At 36.1% G+C, this 14,854-nt stretch overlaps 1 protein-coding gene across 1 annotated transcript in view; it reads right to left on the reverse strand.

Annotated features, from left to right (window-relative positions):
• The window catches only part of CATSPERE (catsper channel auxiliary subunit epsilon), a 198,400-nt gene that overhangs the window by 121,376 nt on the left and 62,170 nt on the right, over window positions 1-14,854 (reverse strand). The window contains exon 7 of the mRNA XM_032389395.1: window positions 8,843-8,920. Within this exon, the coding sequence (XP_032245286.1) occupies window positions 8,843-8,920 (78 nt within the window). The remainder of the gene's footprint in view (window positions 1-8,842; window positions 8,921-14,854) is intronic.

Below are 14,854 nucleotides of genomic sequence, written 5' to 3' on the forward strand. Positions count from 1 at the left end.
AGGACCCCTCCCAAGATCAAGGAAAACAGACAAATGCCCCAGCATGTAATAGTAAAACTCGCAAATCTTAGAACCAAGGAAACCATCTTAAGGGCAGTTAGGGGGATGAGATTCCTTACGTACAGAGGGAGGAACATCAGAATAATGTCAGACCTATCCACATAGACCTGGTAAGCCAGAAAGGGCTGGCAAGACATATTCAGGGTACTAAATGAGAAGAACATGCAGCCAAGAATACTTTATCCAGCAAGGCTGTTATTTAGAATGGATGGAGAGATACAGAGCTTTCAAGACCAGCAGAAACTGAAAGAATATGTGAGCACTAAGCCGGCCCTGCAAGAAATATTGAAGGGGGTTCTATAAAAGGAGAAAGACCCCAAGAGTGAGATAGAACAGAAATTTGCAGAGACAATCTATAGAAACAAGGACTTCATGGGCAACATAATGACAATAAATTCATATCTTTCAATAATCACTCTCAACGTGAACAGCCTAAATGCTCCCATAAAATGGCAAAGGGTTGCAGACTGGATAAAAAGACAGGACCCATCCATATGCTGTCTACAAGAGACTCATTTTGAACCTAAAGATACATCCAGACTGAAAGTGAAGGGATGGAGATCCATCTTCCATGCTAACGGACCTCAAAAGAAAGCTGGGGTAGCAATTCTTATAACAGACAAATTAGATTTTAAGCTAAAGACTGTAGTTAGAGACATAGAAGGACACTATATCATTCTTAAAGGGTCTATTCAACAAGAGGATCTAACAATTGTAAATATCTACACCCCTAACATGGGAGCAGCCAACTACATAAGCCAACTGTTAACCAAAATAAAGAGTCATATTGATAATAATACGTTAATTGTAGGACACCTCAATACTCCACTCTCAGCAATAAACAGATCATCCAAGCAGAAAATCAACAAAGAAACAAGAGCTTTGAATGACACACTGGACCAGATGGACCTCATAGATATATACAGAACATTCCACCTTAAAACAACAGAATACTCATTCTTCTCGAGTGCACATGGAACTTTCTCCAGAATAGACCACATACTGGGTCACAAATCAGGTCTCAACTGATACCAAAAGACTGAGATTATTCCCTGCATATTCTCAGACCATAATGCTTTGAAACTGGAACTCAATCACAAGAAAAAAAATTGGAAGAAATTCAAACACTTGGAAGCTAAAGACCACTCTGCTCAAGAATGTTTGGGTCAACATGAAATCAAAGAAGAACTTAAAGAATTCATGGAAACCAATGAGAATGAAAACACATCGGTCCAAAACCTATGGGATACTGCAAAGGTGGTCCTAAGGGGGAAATACATAGCCATCCAAGCCTCACTCAAAAGCAGAAAAATCCCGAATTCACCAACTAACTTCACACCTTAAAGAACTGGAGAAAAAGCAACAAATGATGCCTAAGCCACACATTAGAAGAGAAATAATTAAGAGTAGAGCAGAAATCAATGAACTAGAAACCAGAAACACAGTAGATCAGATCAACGAAACTAGAAGCTGGTTCTTTGAAAGAATTAATAAGATCGATAAACCACTGGCCAGACTTATCCAAAAGAAAAGAGAAAGGACCCACCCAAATTAATAAAATTATGAATGAAAGGGGAGAGATCATGACTAACACCAAGGAAATAGAAACAATTATTAGAAATTATTATCAGCAACTATATGCCAATAAATTAAGCAACCTGGAAGAAATGGATGCCTTCCGGGAAACCTATAAAGTCTCAAGACTAAAACAGGAAGACACTGACAACCTGAATAAGCCAATAACTAGAAACAAGATTGAAGCAGTAATCAAAAACCTCCCAAAAAACAAGAGTCCAGGGCCTGATGGATTCCCTGGGGAATTCTACCAAACATTCAAAGAAGAAATAATACCTACTCTCCTGAAGCTGTTTCAAAAAATAGAAACAGAAGGAAAGCTTCCAGACTCATTCTATGAGGCCAACATTACCTTAATCCCCAAACCAGGCAAAGACCCCATCAAAAAGGAGAATTTCAGACCGATATCCCTGATGAATATGGATTCCAAAATCCTCAACAAAATCCTAGCTAATAGGATCCAACAATACATTAAAAGGATCATCCACCATAACCAAGTGGGATTTATCCCAGGGATTCAAGGGTGGTTCAACATTTGCAAATCAATTAATGTGATAGAACACATTAATAAGAGGAGAGAGAAGAACCATATGGTCCTCTCAATTGATGCAGAAAAAGCATTTGACAAAATACAGCATTCTTTCCTGATTAAAACTCTTCAGAGTATAGGGATAGAGGGAACATTCCTCAATTTCATAAAATCCATCTATGATAAACCCACAGCGAATATCATCCTCAATGGGGAAAAGCTGAGAGCCTTTCCCTTAAGATCAGGAACACGACAAGGATGCCCACTCTTGCCACTATTGTTCAACATAGTACTAGAAGTCCTAGCAACAGCAATCAGACAACAAAAAGAAATAAAAGGTATTCAAGTTGGCAAAGAAGAAGTCAAACTCTCTCTTTGCAGATGACATGATACTTCATGTGGAAAATCCAAAAGACTCCACCCCAAAATGACTAGAACTCATCCAGCAATTCAGTAATGTGGCGGTATACAAAATCAATGCACAGAAATCAGTTGTTTTCTTATACACTAACAATGCAACTGTAGAAAGAGAAATTAGAGAATCGATTCCATTTACAATAGCATGAAAAACAATAAGATACCTCGGAATAAACCTAACCAAAGAGGTAAAGGATCTATACTCTAGGAACTACAGAACACTCATGAATGAAACTGAAGAAGACACAAAAAGATGGAAAAATATTCCATGCTCATGGATTAGATGAATAAATATTGTTAAAATGTCTATGCTGCCCAGAGCAATCTATTCCTTCAATGCCATCCGGATCAAAATTCCAATGACATTTTTCAAAGTGCTGGAACAAACAATCCTAAAAGTTGTATGGAATCAGAAAAGACCCCAAATCTCCAAGGAAATGTCAAAAAAGAAAAACAAAGCTGGGGGTACCACATTGCCTGATTTCAAGCTATATTACAAAGCAGTGATCACCAAGACAGCATGGTACCAGCACAAAAACAGAAATATAGACCAATGGAATGAATAGAGAGCCCAGATATGGACCCTCAACTCTATGGTCAAATAATCTTCGACAAAGCAGGAAAAAATATGCAATGGAAAAGAGACAGTCTCTTCAATAAATGGTGCTGGGAAAATCGGACAGCTATATACAGAAGAATGAAACTCGATCATTCTCTAACACCATACACAAAGATAAACTCAAAATGGATGAAAGACCTCAATGTGAGACAGGAATCCATCAAAATCCTGCAGGAGAACATAGGCAGTAACCTCTTTGAAATCGGCCACAACAACTTCTTTCAAGATACATCTCCAAAGTGAAACAAAAGGGAAAATGAATTTTTGGGACCTCATCAAGATAAAAAGCTTCTGCATAGCAAAGGAAACAGTCAACAAAACAAAGAGGCAGCCAACAGAATAGGAGAAGATATTTGCAAATGACACTACAGACAAAGGGCTGATATCGAAGATCTATAGAGAACTTCTCAAACTCAACACCCAAAAAACAAATAATCAAGTCAAAAAATGGGCAGAAGACATGAACAGACACTTTTCAAAAGAAGACATACAAATGGCTAACAGACACATGAAAAAATGTTCATCATCATTAGCCATCAGGGAAATTCAAATCAAAACCACATTAAGATACCACCTTACACCAGCTAGAATGGCAAAAATTGACAAGGCAAGAAACAACAAATGTTGGAGAGGTTGTGGAGAAAGGGGAACCTTCTTACACTGTTGGTGGGAAGGCAAGTTAATACAGCCACTTTGGAAAACAGTGTGGATGTTCCTCAAAAAAATTAAAAATAGAGCTACCCTATGACCCAGCAATTGCACTCCTGGGTATTTACCCCAAAGACACAGATGTAGTGAAAAAAAGGACCATATGCACCTCAATGTTCATAGCAGCAGTGTCCGCAATAGCCAAACTGTGGAAAGAGCCAAGATGCCCTTCAATAGGTGAATGGATAAAGAAGATGTGGTCCATATATACAATGGAATATTACTCAGCCATCAGAAAGGATGAATACCCAACTTTTACATTAACATGGATGGGACTGAAGGGCATTATGCTAAGTGAAATGAGTCAAGCAGAGAAAGACAATTATCATATGGTTTCACTCATATGTGGAACATAAAGAATAGTGCGGAGCACCATAGGGGAAGGGAGGGAAAACTGAATGGGAAGAAATCAGAGAGGGAGACAAACCATGAAAGACTCTGGACTCCGGGAAACAAACTGAGGGTTACAGAAGGGAGGGGGGTGGGGGATGGGATAACAGGGTGATGGATATTAAGGATATTATGCTAAATGAAGTAAGTCAAGCAGAGAAAGTCAATTATCATATGGTTTCACTTATTTGTGGAACATAAGGAATAGCATGGAGGACATTAGGAGAAGGAAGGGAAAAATGAAGGAAGGGGGAAATCGGAGGGGGAGACGACCATGAGCGACTATGGACTCCGAGAAACAATCTGAGGGTTTTAGAGGGGATGGGGGTGAGGGGATGGGTTAGCCCGATGATGAGTATTAAGGAGGGCATGTACTGCATGGAGCACTGGGTGTTATACGAAAACAATGAATCATGGAACACTATATCAAAAACTAATGATGTACTGTATGGTGACTAACATAACATAATAAAATAAAATAAAAATAAAATCCAAAAAAAGAAATCATATGTGCACAGCAAAGGAAGTCAAAATGAAAAACAAAATGAAAAGGCAACCTACAGAGTGGGAGAAAATATTTGCAAATCACGTATCTGTTAAGGGGGTAATATCCAAAATGTATAAAAACCCATGCAACTCAATAGCAAAAAAACTAGCAATCCACTTAAAAATGGGCAGAAGATCTGAATAGACTTTTTCCCAAAGAAGGTATACAGATAGCCAGCAGGTAAATGAAAAGATGCCTCACCTTACACCTGTCAGAATGGCTAAAATAAAAAAGATAATAACAAGTGTTGGTAAGGATGTGGAGAAAAAGGAACTCTTGTGCACTGTTGGTGGGAATATAAATGTCCATTGCTGCAGCCACTGTGGAAAACAGTATGGAGGTTCCTCAAAAAATTAAAAAAAGAAATACTGCATGATGCAATAATTCCACTACTCAATATTCATCCAAAGAAAATGGAAACAGTAATCCAAAAAGATCCATGCACCCCTATGTTTATTGCAGCATTATTTACAATAGCCAAGATATAGAAGCAATCTGTCTATCAGAGGATGAAAGGACAAAGAAGTTGTGGTATTTATATACAATGGAATATTATTTGACCATAAAAAAGAAGGAAATGTTGGGGTGCCTGGGTGGCTCAGTCGTTAAGCACCTGCCTTCGGCTCAGGTCATGATCTCAGGGTCCTGGGATCGAGCCCCACATCGGGCTCCCTGCTCAGCGGGAAGCCTGCTTCTCCCTCTCCCACTCCCCCTGCTTGTGTTCCCTCTCTTGCGTGCCTCTCTCTGTCAAATAAATAAATAAAATCTTAAAAAAAAAAAAAAAAAGAAGGAAATGTCTCCATTTGCAACAACATGGATGGACCTTGAGGGCATTATGATAAGTGAAATAAGTCAGACAAGGAAAGACAAATACTGTATGATATGCTTGTATGTGGAATCTAAAAGAAGCTGAACTCATAGAAACAGAGTACAATGGTGTTTGCAGGGTCTGAGGGGGTGAGCAAAATGGGGACATGGTGGTCAAAGGGTACAAACTTCCAGTTATAAGATGAATAAATTCTGGGAATTGAATGAATAGCATGGTGAACATAGTTAACGATGCAGTATTAAATACTTGAAAGTTGATAAGAGGATAAATCTTAAATAACCCTACCACAGAAAAGAAATTGTAATTATGTGAGGTGATAAAGGTGTTAAAAAATGCTACTGTGTGGGCGCCTGGGTGGCTCAGTTGGTTAAGCGACTGCCTTCGGCTCAGGTCATGATCCTGGAGTTGCTGGATCAAGTCCCACATCGGGCTCCCTGCTCGGCAGGGAGTCTGCTTCGTCCTCTGACCCTATCCCCTCTCATGTGTTCTCTCTCTCTCATTCTCTCTCTCTCAAATAAATAAATAAAATCTTTAAAAAAAATGCTACTGTGGTAACCATTTCATAATATATAAGTGTATCAAATCAGCAGTGTACATCTAAACTTATACAATATTATATATCATTTGCATCTCAATAAAGCTGAACAAAAAGAAACCAACACTCATTACAAACAAAACAAAACAAAACATAAACCAACCCAAAATTCATCAATGGCAAAATGGATAAAAAATGTATAGTATGTTGAAATGATGAAATGTCATACAGGAACAAAAATGAATAAACTATAGGTACATTATAACACAAATAAATCTTATATAAAGTAGATCCCCCAAAAAGGAATATGCACAGTGTATATAAAACATGATTCCATTTATATAAAGCAGAAAAATAAACCCAAAACCTACTAAACTGCATTGTTTAGGAATCATGAGGCAAAATAAAAATAAAAGCAGAGCAATTATTACTGTAAAATTCAGAATAATGGTTACCTTTAGAGGGAACAAAGGGATTATATCCATCAAGTACTTCTAAGATGGAGGGAGAAATTATGTCCATGCAGGTGGCACATATGGCGACCTTCTGTACTATTTTTAGTGTTTTACTTCTTGATAGTGGTTATATGGCTAATTATTATTCATTAAACTGTATCCTAAACTTTTATGCTTTTTTCTTTATGATGTAATTCACAGTTAAAATGGTCAAGAAAAAACCTCAAAATAAAACCCTGAACTTTTTAATACTTTTTAACTAAATTGTACCAGTAAGTTATTCTGTACCCCACCCCTGAGCTATACCCGACGGTTGGTCCTCTTTTCCCTGGTGTGGGTGCTGGGCATAGGGTAAGGCTCATAGAGGAAGTTAATGAGAGACAGGGATGGGTTGAGTTTCAAAGAGGTAATAAAACACAGGAATGAGTTAAAGATAAGGGAATATTTAGAGTTCAAAGTCAGAGGTGGTTCAGGAAGAGAATGAAGAGTAAAGGGTGGGATTATGATTTGAATGCCCGTCAGTCACATTACATGTTGGCTGATAAAAACGCAAACAGAGAATTTACATTTATTTTACCAGAGCTGTTTTGTTGATGATTTATCAAAACTGTAGCATTAAAATAATGCCCTCAAACTACTCATATGAAAAAATCCTGATTTGGTCAAGGCAAGCATCTTAGAGGGCAGTGATACCTGACTTGAGACGGAAAACATGAGAAGATGAACATAGGGAATGAGCAGTTACCATAGAGGGAACAGCATAAGCAAAGACTCAGAGCCATGGAACAGCAGGTGTGTGCAAGGAAACAGCAGAGTGCTGTTGCTGGAGGTAGGACACGTGGAGAGCTGAGGCCAGAGAAGGGTGGCAGAGACAGAATATTCCAGGGCTTTGTGTGCCATGTTAAGAGTCAAGAGTCTGCTGTTGGTAACCAAGAGCCATAGAAAGGTTTTATGGGAATGACATGGTAGTGAATAAACATGAAATTTAAAAAAAGCAAAGTATTAGGTATGCATGGACAAAATAATGTTAAAATGCACATATTTTCACTTAGAAAGATTAGAAATTAAGTAACAGTAATGCTTAAAGTGTTTAATTACAATTGATTAATTTTATTCCCTCTAAAGCCACTTCCAAATAAAACAGTTAATTGATAGGTTGTCATTCTGCTTTATCAGTCCATCTCTTGTGAATTTCATTACCAAGAGGCATGTAACATGCTATTCAAAAATCAGATCTTCACTCATTAGTCATATGAGATTAAAGCTCATTTTATATTTCTCTTCAATACACTTTAATTGTAACAGAAGACAGAACTTAAATCTTGAAAGAGGTAAATTTGTAACAAATAAGAGAATAGACTTACAGATATTCCTTGAATTATGATGGGATATGTCAAAAATGCATTCAATGCGCCCAACCTACCAAACACCATAGCTTAGCGTAGCCTACCTTAAATGTGCTCAAAACACTTACATTAGCCTACAGTTAGGCAAAATCATCTAACACAAGGTCTATTTTATGATAAATTGTTAAATATCTCCTGTGAATCATTGAATACTGTACTGAAAGTGAAAACAACGGTTGTATGGGTTCAGAAGAGTTTAAGTGTACTGATTTACTCTTGTGATCACTGCTGCCCCCCAGCGTCACGCGATGGTATCATACCACATATTGCTAGTCCGCTAGTCTGGGGGAAAAAAGGCCCAAGTTCAGAGTACAGTTTCTATAGAATGCATATCACTTTCGCACTATGGTAAAGTTGAAAAACCATAAGTCAAGCCACCATAAATTGAAAATCTGTATTTATCCGCTGCGCTGCACCTTTAGGAAATTCACTAGTCTCCAAGTGGTAAAGGATTCAGTAAGGGACTGGACAGATTTTTGAAGGATGGTTTTACGATAGATGCACAGGAATATCTTTAAAGCACTTTGAAGGTTAGCATCTTCATGAATAATGCAGTTCATAGAAATTACAGACAATGCTCAGTAGAATTCAAGAGAAAGATTTATAACTGTGGAGATTGAGCAGTAGCTCAAAATCACTACAATGGCTAAAGATAATGGACAATTAAGGTGTATTTAGTTAGTTCTGGAATGCTTAAAATATATTATTCAGAGCCCTTAAAAAGGAAACAGCATATTATTTTATTTGTGATAATAGCAATGTTTCCACCTACTAGTGAAGGTTCATTTGCATTCCACAGCAACTCATTGGGGTCTGCATTTTCTGGATCATATATCCATATAACAACAACCTACAAAATAAAAAGTGTTTGCATTTCTTTACATTTTGGACAAATTTCATTTTTGTGGCAAAACACAACCATAAAAATGTTTTTATTAATTTAAAATTTTTTGATTATCCCATTAAAAATATCAAAAGTGTTATGTGTTTTTAACAAGTGAAATAGACCAAAGACCTATGAAGGAAGAGTTAAGATCTGTCTACACTCCTGCGGTAACTAATTTTAAAACTCTGTGTGAATGTGTATGTCTCTTTCTCTACAATCATAATTAGACACAGCAACCCCTCACCCCTGCACTTTTTACAAAAATGAAATCACATGACGCATGTTATCCCTAACTCGCCTTTGTTACTTAGACGCCATGGCCATTTCAATAGATGCAGATCTAATTTTTTTTCTTTCTTGTTAATTTTTTTCTTGAATAGACAATTTATTCACATAGTTAAAAAAATTATATTAAAAATAAAGTGAAAATTGTCTCTCCCACTCTGTACTCCATCTGCACCCCACCAAGTATCTACTACTAGTAAGTTTTCTTGTTTATATTTCTGTAAAATTTTTGTGCATAACTAAGACGTTATTTTTTCTTTGTATATAAATGTAAGTATGCTAAACACATTTTTCAAACATTATATTCTTCACTTAAAGTTATATTTTAGAGATCTTTACATATTCTCATTAATTTTTCTACTGCTTATTATTCCAAATTACGGAGGAATCATAAGTAACTAGTAACTTACTAATAAACATTCGTTCTCCATGAGAGATGATGGACTCTGAAAAACAGGCTGAGGGTTCTAGAGGGGAGGGGGGTGGGAGGATGGGTTAGCCTGGTGATGGGTATTAAAGAGGGCACGTTCTGCATGGAGCACTGGGTGTTATGCACCAACAATGAATCATGGGACACTACATCTAAAACTAATGATGTAATGTATGGTGATTAACATAACAATAAAAAATTAAAAAAAATTCGTTCTCAATCCTTTGCCATTATGATCAATGCTATAGTGAGCAAATTTGCATATGTATTATTTTGTACCTTGGACTATACCTAAAAGTGTAACTGTTGAGGCATAAAGTATATGCACTTGTAATTTTCATAGATACTGCTAAATTGTTCTCATAGCAGCTCCACTCATATACTGTCACGCCAGCAGTGTATGAGATTTCTTCTTTCCTCACAGCCTTCCCAGCATAGTGTGTTGTCACATTTATAATTTGCCAGTCTGATGGGTGAAAAATGGTACTTTGATGCAGTTTTAACCTGACTCTCTTTTATTATAAAAAAAATTTGAGCATCTTTCCATATGTTCAAGTTCCACTTGTATTTCCTGTCTTGTGAACTATTTGTTCATTTCCTTTACCTATTTTCCATTTTTCTATTGGGTTGTTAGTCTTTTATTTATTAATTTGGGGAAGTTCTTTAAGAACTTCTACATCTATATGTTTTGTATCTTGATCTGTGTTTTGGTTAGGTGGTTTTACACACACACATATACACATATATGAAGATTTTATTCCTTTTATAATTATATGACATTCCTACTTATCCTATTTCACCTGTTTGCCTTAATTCTATATTGTCCTTATATATTTCTGCCCTCCCTCCCTTCTTTCCTTCCTTCCTTCCATGCTTTTTATAGCAGGGTTTTATTTCACCTTTATATTCCCTTTACCTATTAAGCCTCTCTCAATCTATGTAACTTGATTTAAACAACTAGTATGTATCCTTCCTTATTTTTCTCCACACTATATGTTTGCAGACATGTACAGAAATACATATTTACATTTATTTATTTTTAAAAAGAGGCATTTTAAGGGTTTTAAAAACAAAATTGAGTCATATTATACACACTTCCAATATTCTCTTTCTCATGCAAGTATATACATCATTGAAATTCTGCAGTGTCAACTCTTATAAGGCCTGAATAACATTCTACAGGTGTACGATATAGTAATTCAATAGTTCCATACATCACCCAGTGTCCCTCATTCAACAAAATTTGAGAGTGGCTCTTGCTACAGGTTCTGTGTCTTTCTTGTTGAATTTATTTATATTTTATAGTCTTTATTGCTATTATAAATTTGTAATATTGTACTTTTTTGTGTCTTATTACTTACACTATTATGTTCAAGACAATGTTAAATAATAATGATGATACTGAGCACATCTGTCCAGTTCCTGATTTTAGTTGAATCAGAAGTATTTTATAATTTATAATAATTATTTATAGTTATTTGAAAAGTCAATGTTTTTTATTAAAATCAAGCGGTTCCCTTCTAAACTTATTTTGCTTGGTGTTTTCATTAGGAATGTTTATTCAATTTTTAAATTTACTATGTGATCATTTATTTTCATCTTTATTGTGTTGATGGAATGAATATTGTTGTCAGCTTTCTTGGTATCGAACCAATGTTGCATTCTGGAAGATACTGGCCCTTTTCAATGTATTCTTTTAATATATTGCTGGATTCCATTTGCTAATATTTGTGTAGAATTTTTGCACCTATATATACAAGCATATTTGTCTACACTTCCCTCCCTCCCTTCCTAACTTTCTGTTTGCCCGCTTTTGGTTTTAAAGTAGTGTTGGATTCAGGAAATAAATTGAGGGAACTTTCTATCTTCTTTATGATCAGGTGAGACTACATTGTTAAGCACAGATGATATCATTATTACCCTCTTTGTAGATTTTTTTATTATCATGAAATAATTTCCCTCTTCATGTCTTTGAAAGTTTTTGGGCTTCACGTATCTTTTATTTGACATTCATATCGTCACTCCAGTTTCCTTTTTTAGAAAACATTTTATTTATTTATTTGATACAGAGAGAGAGAGCACAAGCAGGGGGATAAGCAGGCAGAGCAAGAAGGAGAAGCAGGCACCCGCCTGAGCAGAGAGCCCAACGTGGGACTCGATCCTGAGATCATGACCAGAAACGAAGGCAGACGCCCAACCAACTGAGCCACTGGGGCCCCTCCCCAGTTTCCTTTTGATAGTATTAGCCTGTTTGCATCATTTTCTTTCCAAATTTTTTGTTACTCTTTAACTATGTAACTTTTATTAAAATCAAATTTCTGGAGTTTCTGTCATTTAATGGGTGAATTTAATCCAATCACAATTTTGATTACTAATTTAATTTAAATGATTTTGAAAATCTTATTTTTGTGTCCCTATATTCTATGCTTATTTTTTCTTTATTTCGTGTTTCATTACCTTCTACTAAACTGTTAGCATTTTAAAATTTCTTCTTCCAGAACTCTACTTTTTAGAAATTTTAGAAATTACATATTTATTTCTATTACTTTAATGGATAGTCTTACATTTTACATGCATATTTACTGTAGGCTAAAGTTAATCCAGTATCCCTATCCTGAATGCTTGTAAGGACCTTAAATAATTTCAAACCCAAATCCCCCTTCATTTTCACTCTTTATTGGCTAGCTTTTTAATTTTATTTTGTTTTTAAAAAAAACATTATTGAAAAGTTTTGATTGTCAATGTTTATTTAAATTTATTAGCATATTATATAGTTCATTTGTTCACCATTACTCAGATACACATATCTGAGTATTCATGTCTTCAATTGTGAAGAATTCTCCATGATCATCTCTTTCGGTATTATGTCCAATTCATTTTATTCCCTTTTTGGAACTCCTATTATATGACATGATATATGCAGTATGATAAACTGTCTCTGTCTATCCTCTATGCCTCTTAACTCTTTAGATATTTTCCATATCTTCATTTTTATGCACTGCATTCTGCATGATTCCTATTCCAAATCACTGATTCTGTAATTTTCTCAACTGTGTCTGGTCTTCTATTGAAACTGCTACTGAACTTTTATTTTTAGATGCCTATTTTTTCATTTCAAGACATTTTAGTGAGAGGTTTTTCAATTTCTGAATGCTATATAATTGTTTTTTTATTTCAATTCCTTCTGTTATTCCTTTGAATACTTTAAATATGGATTTAGTAGTCTTTCAGATGGTTCTCATTTCTAGCTTTCAATAGTACGAACTTTCTCCATTTTTATGTTATCTATTCCAGACTGGTTTTTTTTTTTGTGTGTGTGTGTGTGGTTTATACCTTTTACTTTGAGGTTATTTTCAGAGGGTTTGTTTTCTATGAGAATCTTAATACACTCTGGGTTATGGAAATGAGTTTTGCAGTCAGATTTTCTCTGATTCTTTCCTTTCTCTTTTTCAGGGTTTGCTGATTTTCTTTAGTGATATGTTTGGATTTCTTTCTCTTTATTCTTTGTATATTTATTAGTGGTTTTTGATTTCTGGTTTCCATCAGGTTTATATAAAACCTCTTCTTCATGTAACAGTCTATATTAAGTTCATGGTCATTAAAGTTTGAACCCATTCTTTACTCTCTTCCTCCCCACATTTTCAATATATGTTGTTATATTTCACATACTTTTGTGAATTCCTTGACTGTTTTTTTTTACAGAAATATTCATTTTTACTGCTTTTGTGATTCCTACCTTTATACTGTCACTTTTGGCCTTTCCTTTCCACCCAAACTGTCCCCTTTAATATTTCATGCAGGGCTGGTTTAGTGATAATGAACTCCTTTAGTTTTTGCTTGTCTGGGAAATTCTTTATCTCTTCTCCTTTTCTGAATGATAACCTTGCTGGATAGGGTATTCTCAACTGCAGATTTTTCCCATTCAGCACTTTGAGTGTATCATACCACTTCCATCTGGCTTGGAACATTTCTGTTGAAAAATCTCCTGCTAGCCTTATCGATTTTCCCTGGTAAGTTACTTTCTTCTTTTGTCTTGCTGCTTTAAATATTTTTTCTTTATCACTATATTTTGCCAATTTAATTACAATATGTCTTGGTGTGTGTCTGCTTTTGTTGATATTGATCGGGGTTCTCTGTGTCTCCTGGATCTGGATATCTGTTTATTTCCCCAGATTAGGGAAGTTTTCAGCTATTATTTCTTCAAATAAATTTTCTGACCCCTTTTCTCTCTCTTCTTCTCCTGGGATTTCTATAATATGAATGTTATTATGTTTTATGGAGTCACTGAGTTCCCTAACTCTATTCTTGTTTTGCATAATTCTTTTTTATCTCATGTTCAGTTTGATTATTTCACATCATTCTTTCTTCTGGGTTACTAGTTCATTCCTCTCCTTCTTCCAACCTCTGTTCATTCCACGAAGCATGTTTCTCATTTTCTTTATTGTGTCCTTTATCTCTGCTATATTGTTCCTTACCTCTGTGTTAAGGGTCTCACTCATGTCTTCTACTCTTCTCAGGTCCAGTGAGTATCCTTATGATCAATGCTTTAAATTCTCTACTAAGGCATGTTACTTATATCTGTTTCACTTAGATCTCTGGCTGTGGCCTTGTCCTGTTCTTTCATTTGAGATAAATTTCTCTGTCTTCTCATTTTGTCTACATCTCTGTGTTAGGAACATTAGCTATGTCTCCTGTTCTTGAGGGTAATGGCCTTATGAAGAAGAGGTCCTGTAGTGCCCTGCCATATACTGTCCCCTGTTCCCCAGGACCTGGTGCTTCTGGGAATGTCTCCAATGTGTGTTGCCTGTACTCTGCTGTTTTGTCCTGGCTGCTTTATCCTTCAGGCCAGTTATCTGCAGAGTCTCTCTTTGCCTGTTGTAGGCAGTGTTTGGTCCCTGGCTTTAACATGGCATGTTTTAACCAGGTATGCTTTGGTCTGATTGTGATATGAATCTGTTGCCACTGCTGGCAGAACAGAGGCTTTGCAAAACTCCCACAGTGGGATGTGTGGTGTGAGCAGGGGCTGTTTGGGCGGTCTTCTAGGGGAGGTGGCCTGCTGCACCGGGACTGGGCAAGTATAGTTCAAATGGGTGGTTCCACTGGAGTGTGTATCAGGGGTTGGGTTTGGTATACACAAGTTAGTTAGCGAATGTCGGCACTGCACTGGTTCCTGCAGGGAGCCC

The sequence above is a fragment of the Phoca vitulina genome, unplaced genomic scaffold (assembly GCF_004348235.1).
Source record: "Phoca vitulina isolate PV1807 unplaced genomic scaffold, GSC_HSeal_1.0 scaffold54, whole genome shotgun sequence".
Classification (NCBI taxonomy): Eukaryota; Metazoa; Chordata; class Mammalia; order Carnivora; family Phocidae; genus Phoca; species Phoca vitulina.